Genomic DNA, 18,099 nt, shown 5'->3' with positions numbered 1-18,099 from the left:
TTTCCCCCCAGAACAACTGTTTACAATAAGTATTTCTGTCAAGACAAAAATCATTTTCTGAGCTATATTATTAAGTATTTACTAAAAGAAATAAAAATAAACTGATCATTTTCCCATTCTGTCTTTATTTTAATAACAAAATGGACATACTACACAGAACACATAATGCAAGTTAATACAAAATCTACAAAATGATAGTGACAAATTTTTTTTTTTTTTTTGTTCGACAGGTTACAACTGTACAGTATAAATGGCTACAATACTGTTTTTCTTTCATTTATCTATATTTGGCACTTGACCACAAGATGCTATTGAAATGAAATAAGGGTCGAAGTACCTGATCGCCTCACTGACGTGCAGAAGCCCAGAGAATTCATCACAACTATATATTATCATTATTATTTCCCATTTTTCACCCAAAAGTTACATTTAATCAGATGTGAAAACTACGGCATCTCATGATCTTCTCAGACTAGCATGACCAGACATTTGTAAAAGATCCAGGATGGAAGCAGTGAAGAACTTTCTGGAATTTACAGTGAGGCCTGTAATTTTTATTCACAATGAACAGCAGTTCATTATTCAGTCAGTTAAGCATCTCTTACTGTGTATCATATTCTCAAAAAACCTGTTAACCATTCCAGTAGCATTAACTCGGATGAAAGAAAAAAAGTTGCACATTGAAGAAACATTATTCCACATCTTCCCGAACCTTTTTAGATTGTTCTTGCACTTGCAATCTCTAACTGAATGTTTGCAATTTCCTTCAAAATATTTACTGGAAGAGATCAGGAGCAACTCAAATGTATTGACATTTCTTATGCAAAAAAAAAAGGGGGGAGAAAGCCTCATCAGCTAAATGTAGCAAATTATTTTCTAATCCAAATGCATAGCAATGCGTGGTCCTCTCCTTTTCTTTAAAAACATGTTTAGCATAAATATGAGTGAATATACTGTACAACTTTCTTTTATACTTATCAAGTAAAAGAAATTCAAATGTTTGTCATCACATTCCAATAATTTGTCAGTTTTAAAGTGAATCTCTTACAATGCAGTAAATCACCACAATGTTGTCACATAGTAAAAGAATATATAAGCACATACTATATTTTCATATAACATCTATTTTTTCTTATACACTTGTTAAACCATAGGTGATGAAAGAAAATCACAGCTCAGTTTACATGCCTGTCAAGTTCATGTATTTAAATATGTGTGAATGTGTGTACTTGTGGGATGTGTATGTATACATGTACATACACATACAGAACTTGGCATAAAAAGTCACTTTAAAAAGTGGTTTTAGTCTAGTCAGCATGATTCCCCTTCATTTAGTCAGTTGTGGTTCGTCTGTAACATTCTTCCAAAAATATACATAAAAAATTATATACTGGTTAAAAACTACAATTCGCCGTTCTTCTTTCTGAATAAATCTCTGAATCACACCGTAGACCGAGAACACTTGTAGCCCCAGACTCACATACTTCATTTCTTCCAGTGTTGACAAGTTACATTGCAATACTTTGTAAAGATCTGTCCATCATCACTGAACAACCCAAGTCAGTCACAAAGATAAAATAAGCACGATTCTCTTTGAACCAGGAATTATGCTTTTTTTTTTTACAAATAAAAGAAATAAAAACAGCGAACTTGGATTCGTCTGGATTATCCTCGCTGGCCGTCCTCTCAAACAGAGCAGGAACAGCTTTGATTTTAACGGGATTCAGTCCTTTTGAGTCTCATTTTTTTTAACACATGTGAGACCCATGTTTGTGTGGAACCTTTGACCAGGCATAGAGGCGCATGAAAAAATTGAACATTTGCATGCTTGCATGATTAAATTTGCACCAGGCTTCACTATTTGTCATATGTACAGCTGAAGGTCTGTGTTCATGTGCCTCTAAGGGTCAAGTTAGAGAATTAATAATTAAAAAAAAACATCTCAGGTGGGTCAGATGGGGGAGATTTTGAAAATGTGTTAATTTATCAGTGGGAAGAGTCCAGTTTCCTACTGCCCAGCACTGCTGGGATCACACTGCAGCAGTCGTACAATGGAGGGGTCGTTCTTTGCTCCTTCCACAAACTCCTCCAGGGACAGTTTACCTGAAAGATAGAGAGATAAGAGCTTTATGGACGACTGCCTTGTTTATTAGTTGCAGCAAAGTTATTTTATTAGGTCTTCCAAATACAGAGGACTTGTAGTTTTATCTTAAATCACAGTTTTGGCAATAAAGGAAGAAACTGCAATAAATTTTACCATCTCTATTTGTGTCCATCTGCCTGAAGATCTTATCTGTGCGTTTTTCAGGTGTGGACTCGTCCTCAGGCATCTTCATCACAGAAGAAACCATTTTGTAAATAGCCTGAAAAAGAAAAGGAACAACATTCACAATTTTACCAAACAACTGCAAACGCTGCACACTGCGAGGAAAAAGAGACGTCCTTGTGATCTCATCAATCAACTTGTTTCTACTGAAAGAAAAATAAAGGACTCCATTCATTTATTCTTGGCTCAGCTGTCTGATTTAACTGCAGACAAACTGGAAAAGTTCATGCCGAAATAGTGTGGATAAAAACGTTTTATAAGACTAAACAGAAGAGGGTCCCCTTTTTATATTTAATTACATTTTCAGATACTACCTTTGAATTAGTTGAAAACTGGGTGCAAGCTCTGGGTTAGTGCTAGTACCAATTTGAGATTCTCCTCTTTGTAACCATGTAGTAACAGGATTAGGTCTCAGTGAGTTTAAGAAGAACCACATCATTACGTCAGAATTGAATTCTTTTCAAATGGTGGTTTCATTTAGTTTGAACCTCGTCCTAATTGATTCTATTTACTGACCACATTTGTTGTGTCATTTTTCTGCTATACAGTGAATCTGCCTGTTGTTAAATGGTGGTCAAGCTGTTTTTTTTAAACAGAATAGTCCTCTTATATGTTGATATTTGCTTCTAGATTAGATGCTTCTCTAGAACGAATTTCAATGACAAAGACTCATTTATTTGGCTACTAAAACACAAGTAGCTAGCAAAAAAATTCTACTCTGGCTCGAAAAATCGAAATTGTTGCAGTTGAAGTTAAGACATTGCAGAAATGATTGGAAACTTTAGTCCTAAACAGCAACTGATTCCATAAAAATATTTAAATACATAGAATTGGAATTTCAAATATGAAAAGACAATCGAAAGATGAACAAAACGTAATCCTGATATCTGGTGATAAAAACAAAACATTGTTAGTTATTGTTGCACCATCTTACTTCACTATCTTAATTTTTTTTCTTACTATTCATTCAATTGACTGTCTTCATGAGACAGTTTCCTGTGCAACATGAAATACCTATAAAAGTACTTTTGGATTATCTGCACAAATAGCAGAGAATCTCATTAAATGGAGATGCGGATGAGTCTCAGTAACGCCACCTTAAATCAGTGGGGACAACTTCATTTATGCATCAATTCAAATATAAAAACAAGCAGCAAATAGTTTGGACCACAGCTTAACAAAATGAATAAAACATTTAAAAAAAATCTACTATAATACAAACTAATAGTTTAAGCTTCTAGGTGTAAGAATTTACTTATTTACATCACTTTAAAATCGGATTTGTTTTGGTCTGTTAGTCAGACAAAAAATTACCAACAGATCATTCAACAGTGAAAATAATCTTTTAGACATTGCCCTGTATTTAAGTGTTGTTGCTTGTCCAAGAATCTGTACATACAAACACCAGCTCACTTTTCACACACACTATAAATAAAGAAGTAAAACTTGGGAGAATGGGATAACACATTCTTTGGTGCTCTGCTCAATTTAGCACCATGATGTGTGACGTAACAACACGTGTGCAGGATTGCCGGGTGGCGTGTGCGTCCCTATGTGATTAACACAAGTCGGAAGGATTCATCCAATAGCGCGAGGAGTTTGAGTTAGCTGTAAGTGAAGAAGTGCACAGCTGTTAGAGGTAGTGCAGAGTCCATATGAGGTTCAAGGGATGACCGCTCCCTTCTAGACATCCACTATGTCTTTTTTAGAGACGCCTGAGAACCAGAGAGGAACTGCTGATTTCTAAAGTTACACAGTGGCTGGATTTCCTGCTGCAGGCTGCCAAATGGTGCAGAACAGAGAACCAGATGGATATATGATGTAGCAGCTGGTATGGATGGCTGAGCAAAATGTTGCATCACTGCAGGAGTAGTTTTAGGGCTAAGGAACATGATGATACCATGATGCCATGTAACTTCCAAGGGAAGACAAGGATTACATTAAGTACTCTAAAGTCTATAAGATAGAAAAGAATATAAAAGGAAGAGAAGCAAAACTAAAACAGATCACTACAGTAAACTCACCGTTACAATCTCCAACATCTCTGCCTTGCTAATGTATCCATTCCCATCCAGGTCGTACATACTGAATGCCCACTTCAGCTTCTGGTCCAGCCGGCCACGTGAGGTGACGCTGAGGGCAATGATGAACTCCCTGAAGTCTATAGTCCCGTCTCCATTGGCGTCAAATGTGCGGAACACGTGTTCAGCGAACTTGGAGGCATCACCATAGGGAAAGAAGTTGGCGTAGATCTTCTTGAACTCCTCCATGGAAAGAGCGCCGCTGGGGCAGTCTCGCAAGAAGCCCTTGTACCACTCGGTGATCTCGTGCTCGGTGAAGTCCGTGTTCTCCACCAGGTCCTGCATGACGTCGGGACGGAGCTTGCTGTTCTGCTTGCCCATGTTGGCTGTTTATGTTGAGGATGTGGCTGATGTGAGGACAGCGGTGCGTCAGACTGCTGATAAGGACAGAAAAAAGTTGTCAGTCACCTGATGAAGATGAAGAGATGGAGGGATGAAAAGGACAAAAAAGCTGCAGTTATTGTAAAAATCCTATGTTGGTTTTGAAGGCAGCTGAAAATGTTGTGGCTGATGAGACTAAGTTTGGCTGTTTATGAAGTTATTGGAGGTCAGAGTACCTCAACATTATTTGTGTTTGAGATGGTAATAATGGTGCTTTCCTCATTGAGATATTTATATACTGATATTTAAGTGCAATACAAAATGTAAACACATTTAGTTTAGTTATGTTCATCAATACTTCAGTTATCACAGAAGGAAAGTAGGATTTTCTGCTCAATTTTCCAACTTTTTTCTTTTTGGAAGATAAATTAGTTGGCTCTTAAAAGTGTTTACAAGATCTATTTTTATCTAGTTTGTTTCTATTTCATGATAAAAAAAAAGCAAGCTAGCTGAGTGAAAAACAAAGACCACCAAACCAAACCGTGTGCAGAGTGTAGAACTATTCCTGAAACACAACCACACCTGCTATTGCATGCTGATATGCCAATGCATGCATCTCTGCAGATGTAACTTCCATTTCCTGCAGGAGCTTTGAGGCTCATTTGTTCATGCACAATTTACATCCTGTGTAGTCATTTTCTAAAAACCTTTTGTGTCACTTCTGAACAGGATTATGGCCAAAACATAAGCATAGTTACAAAATGTCATTAAACAGTTTTGCCATTGTTACTAAGACTGTCTGTTGCTGCAAAGTGCATGCAGTTTTAATGATGCCATCAATTGTAAAAACCTTCTTCTATATCTTCTTTTATTTCACTCGCTTACTGACATATGTTCCATAAACAGCCAGCTATAATCCTTTAATTAACTAGAGTAAACAACAAGCTCTAGCAATATGGCAGCTACCTTCAAAGACTTCCCTGCGGCTACCAATAGCTCACTTCAATGTTGCAACAGCAGATTAGCGCCTGCTTACACACATTAAACTTTCCTGGAACAAAAGAAGTGTCATCAGGAGTTCAACGAGAGTGTAAAATAAACAAACTGGAAGTGAATCTGCCTTTAAATTACACAGAAGCAAAAGTTTGGACACCAGAAGCTATCCATTGATAAACCCGTTAAAGGGACATACTGATCTGATGCTCGGCATAAACGTAACATCAAAGCATCAGGCTTCTTCTCGAGGACCAAAACTATGAAGTTGATCTAACATATGTCCAGGATATGTTGCACAGTATCAACTTTATAGGCTGATCCAAGTTTTCAAACTCTCACTCATATTTCTAATGAAAAGCAATGCAGATGGTGCAGCCAAAGCAGGAAGGAAAGCTCTGAAAAAGGAAAACGTGGTATGAGAATATTAATCTGATCAATCCTGCTGCTACATCAATACAACATGATAATCTAGATCTGATGATGTTTGACTGTGTATTTATTAAATGAACGTGCCGCAGGTCTATTTCTGAAGCATGTGAGAAAGTTTCAGTCTTATGTTGGAAGCAGTTCTGTTATAGATGCTCCCTGTACCAAATAAAGAACAAACTAAAAGCAGTCCATGAGATTACTATAAATGCCTTGATTCAGTTTTCATCATCCATACTCTACGTTTATATGATTAAAAAAAGTTTTAATCATCCAATGATTTTAATTTGCGCAGTTTTAAAGCATTTTAAAGGATTTGTGGATATGAACTTACAGACATCTGTTTATGTAATCTACTAAGTTTGACACACTGCAAAGTCATTTTAGGAGAATACAGCAAGCAAATTATTTGTAGTTTGGGACAATTTTAATAAATAAATTAATGTTAGTTTCAAATCTTTAAAACGTTGGGAAACACACTTTTTAGATTAACCAGTCTACGTATTAGGGCTGCAACGATTAGTCGACGTTGTCGACAATAGTCATAAAAATAAATATAGTCGACAACAAATTTAGCCGTCGACTATTATCAGCAAAAAAAAAAAAAAAAAAAAAAAAAAAAACACCTTGTGTACCACGGAAGTACGTCTGCAATGCTCGAACATTTAAAGAGGAGGCCCGTCGGACTTACTTAACAACCTTATGCAAAATTTCAAAGCTGAAAGTGAAATAAGATCCATTTATAATAATTATGAGATACATAATCCGATTGGTCGACTAGTCGTTTTAATAGTCTGCGACTAATCGACCATCAGAATAGTCATTAGTTGCAACCCTACTACATATTATCGTCTGCTGACAGATGTCAGGAAATGGTAAATGCTCTGTACTTATATTGCACTTTTATCAAAAGTGCTTAACATATACGTCACATTCACCTATTCACACACACACATTCACACACTGATGGCGGAAGCTGCCATGCAAGGCGCTCAACCACGACCCATCAAGAGCAATGAGGTGGTGTCTTGCTCAGGGACACCTCGACATGAGCTCTCTGGGCCAGGATCGAACCGGCAACCCTTGGGCTACAGGATGAGCACGGCCGCCCCCTTAGATGTTTCTAACAAATGGTGCAGATGATGTTTAACTTGAGTCACACAAAGCTGTCATGGTATTGATGTTTTTTTTTTTTTTTCTTAAGAGTACTGATTCTTCAGGAGTTGGTGCTTTAAGATTTCTTATCTCAAAATCCAACCTTTGCCAAAGTATAAGTTGCCATGGCGATACAGCCCAACATGAAGTGAAGCAACTTTAAGGTTGTGTAAATCCAGACCTGAAGTTACCTGATAAGCCAATAATCCTGCTTCATCGTACAAGCCCCAGGACTGCTTAAGGATGTGCACATTAAGCTGCATTTTGCTAATTATGTTGCTAATATTAATAATGCATGTGCACCTGTTTATATCTTCACAAGCAGGATTTTTATGTGGAGTTTGGTTGAGTTTCTCATGAGAAATATCTCTGCCTAAAAGGCCTTTTCACACGAGGAAGGTTTGACATAGCAGGAATGATTATCTGTGACATTATATACAATGGTGATCTGCCTGCTATAAAAAGGCAAAATATATGGTCTAATTAGCAGGCATACTAGCCCAATTAAAAAATGTGAATAAGAAATCGCTTTTAAGAAAAGAAACATCAGAGTTTCAATTGAAAATGGGAGTTTTTGTTTTCAGGTATTAGTTATCCTGTTTTGGTTTAACTAAAAATATTACTATAACCAGGTTCACAACTTAATTCTCATTACCAAAACTCAGGTTTTTATGCAGCAGGACTTTTGCTAACAATCTGACAAGAGGTTATTCTTTCAAGCATGCACTATTTTTCAATAATGTACCGTAACATGTTTTTATGTCCTAATGAGCATTTGGTCTGGGTGGTTTATTGGTTTTGCTAGAGCAGACCAAGTAACCCTGTCAATACAGTCTGAATTGTTTTAGTTCTAATTGATTTATTTACAAAATTATATCGGCTTTTTAGAAGAATCATCTCATTATACAAATAAGCCTGGTGTCCAAACCTTCCTACTCCATGGTTTTCCTGACTATATTTACAGGAGCTGAGATATTTTACCAAGCCAAACAACCTGAGACAAAACAAACCGTTCACTTTTTCCTCCTCGTTGTTGGACACCCTGGATAGCAAATACAAACACGAACATAACAGTTTTTGAAAAGTATTTGTAGATTACTGTTACAGTGATAAAACCTTTGGGAATAAGACTGGGAACTCTGTGGTAACCAGCTGGGACCTTGCACACACGTGATTCCATTCAAACTAGAGGTGTGTATAACAAGCGTTTGCACGTATAACTTGCATACTCAGTCTGCGCAATTAAAAATGTTTCGAGTAGCAAATGCAAACAGTGGACCTTTGTGGACTTGTGAGGATGCTCAAATTTATGCTACACAAGCCACGAGGAAACCTTGTGTTAAAGAAGCCATAAGCCAACTATGTTGTTGTTGACATTTTGTTAAAAAGAAGACTAATTTTCTTCATTATATCACTTGGCATATGGCGGAATTGAGCAAAAATGCTTAAAATAACATGCATATCATTAGCTAAATGAGGTAGTGAGGACCTCAAGTCTATTTAATCTCTATAACAACTTTCAAACAGAAGTGAAACAGAGTGCTTCAAAAACATAAGATTAAAAATCAAAGAGCAGTAATATAATTTAAATTCCAATAGAAAGAAAATATCAATTTAATCTAAAAGGGACCCAAATGACTGAACAGAGACTGATTAGGTCACTTTTACAGATCCATGCCTGAAAAGAGCTTATTTACACAAGAAGTGAATAGAAGAAGTTCACTTTGTTTTACCTGTGTTGGCACACGATGAGTTAAGTAAGTTATGAATCTGACAACCACCGGAGATTGGCGAATCTCTTAATATACAAGGCTTAATAAGATAATTAGACTAAATTAGCAAATTACTTCAAAGTAATGTGGCAGCCTGAAAAATGACAATGCATTATCTTGACTTGATGGGTGAGTTACAATAAAAACATTTTTATTCTGCAAGTGGACAATACAAAATTATATTTCTATCTCATGAATGAATAAGTAATAAGAATAACCATGTGACACTGCTGTTTACCCCATAAACATGTTTACAAGAGACCAATCTTTATTGTGGTTTATTCATGTTTTTAGTCTTTTTAGGGCCTCTTCTTCTTTTGCAGAAAATCCCATTTTTTACCTTCTTTGCTCATGAAGTAGTTTTCTGTCTTCTCAGACAATGTGGTGGTCAGCTTAAATTAGCATTTTAATTGTTTGATGAATTGCAGAGGGTAACCAGGATTATTGGGACAGAGTAGCCATGACAACTGACATCTAATCACTGTTTATCATAGCGAGTGGGCCAGAGGAAAACACATTACTTTACACAGAGGTTTTTGACTTACAACGAGGTTTAATGGTTTCCTCCAAAGACTGACAGCATATTTAATTGTTTGCTTTTGGCTCCAGTTATAATCAATATTTCTCCAGCCACATTGTTTTCACATTAATAAGGAACTCAGCTCACTAAATTGTTTTGTCCAAATTATTACAAACAAGAGAGAGAAGATTAATTAGTCTTTGTCTTAAGAGCTTTCCAAACAGCAACTGGAATTAAAGGATTAATCTGCATGTTGACAGTTTAAATGTGTGTGTTTGGTTAAGATTATTTCCAATCTCAAACAAAAGACAAAATACCTATTTTTTCTTATGGAAAAACAATCAAATCTGAGGATGTCTAATATTCAATTAATTGGAAAATATATATATATATTTTTTTTTAAAACAGCAAATACTCATTTCGATTCAAATAAAACTAATTGATACTTCTAGACAACTTTAAACTCAACATTAATTATATAAATACAGATGCAGGTTTTCAAATCTGATTGTCTTGCAGTATGTTAGTAAATTAAATACACACATACACAGAATAACAGAAGGAAAATGGCTTATTGACAATTAATGCAAGTGTCTCAACCCTACAATGTACTGATATTTATATTTTCCGTATCCAGTACAAGGCAAAAAGGTTTGGATACTCTTGTTGTGGGGGTTTCAGGAGATTTAATTTCCTTCTGCAGTCTGCAGATATAAATATGATGTAAATTTATTTTCCACTCAAGAAACCTCTTCTACATCCGGAGACCTATTACAACAAACATTTCCCCCATCACATCTTTTTCTTTTGCGTTCCTGTTCTTTAGATTTATACACTCTACACTATAAAACTATATTTGTAAGCAGGGCTTACAATTTGCCTGCAATTAAAGTTAAATTTATTATTCTAATATACAATTGTTTAATGTATTGCTTCCATAAAATGAGGAGTTTTATGTCCTTTTACTTTTCCCTTTATGTCCCATTTAAATCAAATCTAATTAAAATCGAACCCAATTAAATGCTTAATTCAATTCACTTTAATTTTCATAACAACAGTTTGAGAGAATCATGTAAGGACAAACCTCATGAGGGAAACCCAGAAAATTCCCTTTGTGCCATCACTGGGCACCATGAACGCTACCCTTGCAAAAGGTTGACCATTAATCATATGTTTTGCTTCCTCTGCAGAACGTCCTAAATTAATGTAATTTAATTAAGTGTCTGCAGTCACATCAACAATCCAACATTTATCTCGGCTGTGTGTCGGGATGTACTTAAAAAGAAGATGGAATGATGGGGTAAGAGCTCAGACCTGCACTGAACATCCCATCAGCCAGTCACCCTAAACAACTTCACTATTTCTGGACCTGCAGGATCACTGTCCACAATTAACCGTTAAGGCTCTTACCTGCAGCTCCTGGCAGACTAGAGGTGGCACTGTTACATAATCGAGCCTTTGACAAGTAGAAAGGTCACATGGTTGAGACAAATTCCCTACCTGATGAGGTCAAGACAAGGCAGGGAACACTAGTTTAACCTTCTGAGCAGAGAACAGGCCCGTAGATAGAGCTTGTGTAGACAGAGTGAACCTAAGCAGTCTACTTTGTTTAGAAACCTGACCACAAGATGGGATCTATCTGCAAGGTTTTCTGACAAATTCAGATTTGGAAACATCAAACCAAACAGTACACTGCATTGAACGGCACAGGAATAACTACAAGTAATCTGAAAAGGACAAAAGTATACAAACCCAACCGCAAATTGGATCAAATCATTAAGTTTAGGCAGGTTTTTTTTGTTGTTTTTTATATTGATCAAAACTGACAAATTGTCCTGAAAACATCATTTAAATAAACAAATATAATCAAGCACTCAATGGGAGCAGGGTATGGTGTGAAGGTTTTTATCTTCTTGGCCTAAATTGTATGTATTCTGGCTTGACTTACATTACAGTACATTTCCTCAACCCGGTTTCTTAATTGTGTAAGCTGCAAGGAAATTTAATTAGTAATCAAATCAGACTATAACAAAATTTTAAGTCCAAAAGTTTCAATTCCTGTTTCTATTAAAAGTTATTTTATTGTTGTTTTTCTTTCTTACTGGGAAAATTCAGGGATAATTAAGAGTAACATTAAAAACTTAATATTGGCACAATTAAAACAATCAGCTAATTAAAATTGTGTTTTAAATTAAATTGTGTTTCAACTACAGCCTAAAAAATATTCTACAATCAGGTAAAGGAGATAAAAGTAAAATGTATAAGGTTAAAAAATAATAAAAACAAGATTTATCCAATTATCTCAACTCACAGTTCACGTCACACAGAAACAAACAGCTACTGTGTGCAGTCAATCTCTGTATTGTACTGAAGTTGCCTTGTTCTTGCTGTTTAAATTTAAGGCCCTGCACACGGCATTCATCCCAGAACATCTTGTAGTCCACTTATGTAACAGGCGCAAGTCTCCATTTATATCCTTCAGGTAAATCTTAACGCAAACAGATACAGAGTCCAACAGATAATCCAACAACAGTGGGAGTTGAAGGAGGCCGTCTGAGAGACTGAATGACTGAAAGAGATCTGACAACAGATAAGGAGTTTATGAATGATGCATTCACTATGAAATATGATGCATCTGTGACCAGGCTGCAGAGCTGAGGGCAGCCATTCTTGACCACACAGGCAAGCAGTTATTACACCTCCACGATCTGCAACCTGATATATAAGCCTGCATCAAGATTATGTCCGCTGTGATAAAATAGAAAAGAAAGCAACAAGAGAAAGCCAAATATGAGCAGCCCCAGAAGCTGCAGCTCACATCAAAATTTAATTTCAGGCAACACTAAGCAGACATATTATTGAGAGTTCTGCAATATAACCAAGCTTGTTCTTTTTGCCATTTAATTGATCTATCAGTAATTTAGTTTTGCCTCATTTATGGTCATTGGTGCAGAATAAATGTAGCCCAGCAACAAACATTTGATGGGGTTTAATTGTCCTGAAGATGCTGTTCTCTGGTGTGAAAGGAGACCATTTCTTGTACAATCCCTGAGGCGTACCACAAGATTAAGCTGACTCCTCACCCTGCTAGAGTGTTTTTTGTTTTATTTTATTGTCAACTTAAACTGCTTTCATTTTGCAAAGTGCCTCATTCCATTTGAATTGTGCATGTAGCCCGATCCCTTTAGTCCATAAATCTTAACATATTTTTCCATATAGAATAAACTGATGAAATTTAACTGAACGTTTTCTTTTTAATACATATTTTGAGACACAAAACATAATTCTAGATATGCAAAAGAATGCAGATTAGCTTTAAATACATTAAAAATACTGTCATAAAATGTCTCATTTCTGTGGCAACCTTGCAAAAATGATGGAGCAGCTTATATTTCAAAGTGACAGGAAAGCTCTGGTTAAGGTTTAAGCAGCTGGCAGGGCTGATCTTATTCATTTCACATCCTTTCTGTCTTATTTTAAATTAATTTCTTCTCTCAGAGTTGAATTTGTTGGAGAAGATTGATATTTGGTGCAACACAGCTTTGCAAACCTTATTTAACAAGCACATCCTTTGACGTTTCAATCATGACATAAGCATCAGTGGTATTTATATGCAGTTAAGTGTAATGTCGAAAGATACAGACTAGTGCACGTGCAAGTCTTTTATCTCACAACCACTTGTTTCACCTCATTTGTGATGTTTTACCTAAAGGTGCATGTGAGAAACGGAGTACACTGAAGCGGCTTTAACCCAAATTACAATTAGTCTTGTTCAGCTAGACAAGGAAAGCTCACACAGTACGTAAGAAAAAACAAACAGGATACAGATAGATTAAATGTTCATTCATGTTAAAGCCCAACACATATTTGGCTCAGATTTTACCAGCTCTAAAACTAATGACCTGCATCTGTGTCAGATCATCTATAAACAAGTCCCGGCTACCAACTATTTGCAATGAAATCACCATTAAACACAGCTGCAGCCCAACATAGCTTTGGGAGCAAACATGCTCACATTACAAGTACCATGACAAGTTGTGTTCGCTGTGGCAAGCTTTAGTAGCTTCTTGAATGTCTGGTTGCAATTCTATCCGCCATGTTATTTGGTGTAAGGTCAGAGCTGGACTACTGTTGGTCCGATGTGTACCAGAGACGGAACAGTCCTCTACAAGAGGCTCCTGTTGATGAAACAGGAATTAAAAAATTTAGGTTGGAGGAATCCCAAAAGTTTTAGAAGTTAGTAAGAGGTGAAAAAAGAAAAACTACATATATCTGACTGACTTAAATTACTACCAGCTATGCTAAAACAAACAAACAAAAAAAAACACTTCACACACCTTCACAATTCTCAATTAATTTTAACATGTGATTAAAAATAACATTTTATTTATACCTTTATATGTCATTTCAGTGAGCATTTGTGTGGAAATTTGGCAGTATTTTGTTTGCTTTCCAATATTCCACATATGATTTGCATGATTTACAGACTCATGGCACATTTTCCTCAATGATGCTCCAGACCAATAAGTTCCTTTCTCAAATGCTATCATTAAAAATAAATAAACAAATAACAGAGATAAAATGATTCCATCCTGTATTTGAGAAATCTGAGGCACCAACTTCATCATAATGCAGTACACATGAGCTCCTATTGTGAACTGGAGAGCTTTGTGCGTCAAAGCACTGCAAAAAAAAAAAAAAAAAAACCCACAATGATGACACTGAAGCCATTATAAGGCAGCAAATGAGAACAAGATTAAAAAAAAAAAGCGTCACTGATGACATCTGCAAAAGGAACAGCAGAGAGGCGAAACAGATGCAGGATTGGACAAACACTAACAGCAAATTGCTTCTGATTACATATGGAGAGTGTGTTTATGTTGCACTGAATATCTAAATCTGTTTCCCTAGAGCAGCCAGTTGGAGAGACAAATGGCTGCAGAGATGGAAATGTCAATCTGATGACTGAACACCACCCATCTCTGTCAGAGTTATGTGCTGCACAGCATGAGAGAAAAGCAACAGACCATAATCTTCTTTTTGTCTCATTTTTTTTTATCTCAATGTCTCCATTGCTTTGTTCTTCCTCAGTTTATTTTTTAACTCATACTTGCTCTTAGCCAATCACTCTCCCCATTCCCTTTCTTAAAAGTAAAAGGTCTAATTCAGTTCGAAAGAGTACTGACTGCTGCCTGGACGAGCCTAACTACAGGCCATGCTGCCATTGCGGTCGGTCTGGCCCAAAACAAACCCACGGCAACAAAAATAGAACATCTGTTCAAATTTAGCAAATGTTTGTGAGAGTTCAGCATCTTGAAATGTTTAGAGATGCTTTTAACGCCAAGGTGGCTATTATCTTGACTCCACCCTTGTGTCAACACCTCTACAGGTCTTTCAATTTTCTCGCTGTTTTATTATTAGCTTGAGATGTTAAATTGCTAAAATCAAATCAGAAGTTTGGTTTAGTTGTAGTTTTCTGTTTCATTTTTGAGACGAAGCCTCTTTTTTTCCCCTCATTACCTGCATCTTAATATTTCACCTGGTCAGTAAACCTTATATTTTTGTGGCAGCAACATTTATTTGCCCAGTCTTGTTGTCCATTCATTTTAATGCCACTACGCTCTCTGATTCCTTCATAAACATCTCAGTGGGTCGCAGAGAGGAAATTTGGCCATGATCTGTTTCCATTTACACACCACATCAAGCTAAAGACATTAAAAAAACCACAAACCACCAACCAAAAAGAAGCTAATTTGCACAGGGCCAAGTGGTACTTTTTTACAAGCAACTTTCAGAAGCAGGCTTCGGCCCGTTTAATCCTCAGACCAACTTCAGCCGCCTCATAGTCTGGTGAAAAACGAAACATGATCAAATGCTGTTAATTACTCTTGGTTTGATCTCTTGTATAAAAGGTACCTTAACTAAAGAAACAAATCACAGAAAGGTTCATCCTTAAATGCTTTGTATCATGTGCAAATCTTTTACCTTTGTGAAACAGAAAGGAACAATTTAGAGGGCGTCTTCTGTTTGTGTTTGTTTTAATTCTGCTTTCACATTATACTTTTTACACTTAAAATCCTGGTCATTTAATGTCTGTGTGTGTATATATATATATATATATATATATATATACACACACACACACACACATATAATCTTGTTAAAAATGTCCAAATTTTAAATTACATCTAACTTACTTGCAATTTATGTTGTTATTGCATCTCAACCAACCTGGGGCTAAGCATATATAGTTTACAATTGTCTTACATTTTAGAGTCAGATATTGTAGGCGTGAAATTTGCAAAGCCTCAAATCACATTAGCTGCAACTTATAATGTCTGAGGTGATACGAATATTATAAAGGCAAGATCTGGTCATAATATTTGAAAAGTCAAGCAAATGACAGCATGTATTAAAATATAATTGCACAAAAACCAGTCGACTTAGTATATGAAAACAAAGTGACTGCTGCAGCACTACTGAAAAAGAAATCACACTGTACAAAGGCATTGTCAGAAAAACAAATATTTCCACTCATTTGTCAGGGAAAAGTCCGTCTAAAGAGCTGTCTCCTCTCCTGCTTTAATCTACTGACTGACTGATGTGTATTTGCTGAAATTAGATACTCTGCCTCACTCACCCTTGTGTGGTCGCAGGACTTCTTTTTTCCACTTCCTGTTCTCACTCATTTTCAGTTTAATGTGACAACAAGCCCATCTCCTGTCTCTCTCGAGGTTTATTAAGGATAAAAAGGAGCAGCTTCATCCGATTACAAATGCAGGCAAAGCCTTATCCGCTGCTAGCATCGTGTCATGCTGCTACACAGCAAAGTTATGGAAGAAAATGTGTAAGTACTTAATAATTTTCCACGAACAGACGTGACGGCAACAGGTTAACTCCACAAGGTGACTTGTTCAACCTGTAAACTCATCTCACCTGAGCTCCCATAAAATGAAAAAGGAAAAAAAAAGTATCAGGAAGCGTGTAAACTAAGAGGGAGGGACACATTAGCCACAACTTACCTCGCTTTTAAGTTGTTGCTGAGGAATTGTTAAAAGTCTCCTTAATAGTCCATTACTTCGTGTCAAAGGGGGAGGACGGTGAAAGTTTCAGAGAAACTAACGTGATATAGCAGGAGGCACACAAGAGCTCAGTTCCCGGCTGCTCGCAGTCCAAACTCCAGCAAGCAGTTCCTGAGCCGCTGTTCAGACTCCGCTTAGCCCCGCAGCTTCTCACGGTGACGTCAAGACCGCGCGTCACGTGGTAAGATAGGAACCAATGAGAAGCAGCGTTGTCCTGGCAACAGGAGCCCAGCACATAAATGGCGATTAGTATGTAAAAATGTAGACAGAAGTTGTTGGCTTTCTGTCAAATACATCGAAATTTCTTTCTGTACTAATATGAACATTAAGCAGTGACAATATCGTGAAATAAACCTGCATTCATTCATCTTAAGAACATTAAGAAACTACTTAATTTTGACAAGATTTCCTGGCAAATACATCACTGCACACAGAAACTATTTGAAACTACTGAACTTACATTTTTTTAAAGTAAATTTTTATTTTGAAAGTAAATAACAAAAAATTATTTGCTGAGGCTTTTACATTTTTTGTCATAAAAAATGTCTTGAAGTATTATTTTAAAAATAAAAATAAAAACTGAACATATTTATTTATTGCTTTTCTGTAAGCAGAGCTGCAAAAAACAGCAAAACTGTGTGTGCATGCATGCTTCTATTTATATGTTTTTTTTTCTCTATATAGTTTTGCATCCCATCTGTGTGTCAATTTTTGAATTTTTTTCCTCCAAGACATGTATTTGCAGCCATGATCTTTGAAGGGATTCAAAATATTTACAACTGACTTTATGACTTTATTTTACATCATTTGCATTAAAAAGCTCATTCACCTTGCATGCAGGTGATGCATTTTGTTTAAGCGACTCTGTAATGAGCTTACTTATTTCTGAGTATTGCACAATGATGATGATAATGATGAGAGCTTACAGCGATAACCACCATGCATTTGCTGTGGCCCAGTACAGGTGTTCCCATGCAAGCACATTGGGAGGCATGCTTTGCCTAAGATGATTAGTGGAAGTCAAAGCCACAGGGCTTATTCAGCCACTGTTCTAAGGTGCGTTTTCTTAATGGCCTTATAAAGTACACTGAGAGCCCCTCCTTGCAGCTGACTCAGCAAAATCCAGATCACAGAGTTCACAATGATCCATTACATGCAAAAAACAAACATATAAACAATATATGCAAAGAAGAGGCATCTTTTGAGCTTCTGTGAGTTTAAATTTTATAGTTTTGCCAAAGTCTATATATTATTGTAGTATTTAACGTGTCCTTCTCTTTATCTTTCCTTCTCCTTTTCCCTTTCAAATATGGCTGTTGGTTGGAAACAGATATAAAATTAATTTATACAGATCCTGCATCTCAGTGGGAGTCCATTCAGGAGAATTGACTTGAGTCCCCTTGCAACCCCCCTGGATTAC

The 18,099-nt window shown here is 36.4% G+C and overlaps 1 protein-coding gene across 2 annotated transcripts; it reads right to left on the bottom strand.

The window, feature by feature from the left end:
* Positions 1-105: 105 nt before the first annotated feature.
* On the bottom strand, positions 106-16,812 carry ncaldb (neurocalcin delta b). 2 transcript variants are annotated; one of them, XM_041967170.1, is made up of 4 exons: positions 16,620-16,812; positions 4,351-4,784; positions 2,258-2,363; positions 106-2,103 (listed from the first exon to the last, which is right to left on the bottom strand). In XM_041967170.1, exons 2-4 carry the CDS (start codon positions 4,726-4,728, stop codon positions 2,009-2,011), a joined length of 579 nt encoding a protein of 192 aa, XP_041823104.1. In that variant the 5' UTR covers positions 4,729-4,784; positions 16,620-16,812; the 3' UTR covers positions 106-2,008. The 2 variants fall into 2 exon arrangements, with proteins under 2 accessions (XP_041823104.1, XP_041823105.1); XM_041967171.1 differs by having other exon boundaries at positions 4,351-4,781.
* Between the last annotated feature and the right edge of the window lie 1,287 nt (positions 16,813-18,099).

The sequence above is a fragment of the Melanotaenia boesemani genome, chromosome 17, assembly GCF_017639745.1.
Source record: "Melanotaenia boesemani isolate fMelBoe1 chromosome 17, fMelBoe1.pri, whole genome shotgun sequence".
Taxonomy (NCBI): domain Eukaryota; kingdom Metazoa; phylum Chordata; class Actinopteri; order Atheriniformes; family Melanotaeniidae; genus Melanotaenia; species Melanotaenia boesemani.
This window is presented reverse-complemented; position numbering and strand designations above follow the sequence as displayed.

What these genes read in the sequence shown, in the direction of transcription:
- ncaldb (XM_041967170.1), bottom strand. Translation starts at nt 4,728, where the DNA reads ATGGGCAAGCAGAACAGCAAGCTCCGTCCCGACGTCATGCAGGACCTG. An exon ending in AGATGTTGGAGATTGTAACG is followed by an intron (nt 2,364 to 4,350) that starts GTGAGTTTACTG and finishes TTTCTTTTTCAG; the next exon opens with GCTATTTACAAAATGGTTTC. An exon ending in GATGGACACAAATAGAGATG is followed by an intron (nt 2,104 to 2,257) that starts GTAAAATTTATT and finishes TCTATCTTTCAG; the next exon opens with GTAAACTGTCCCTGGAGGAG.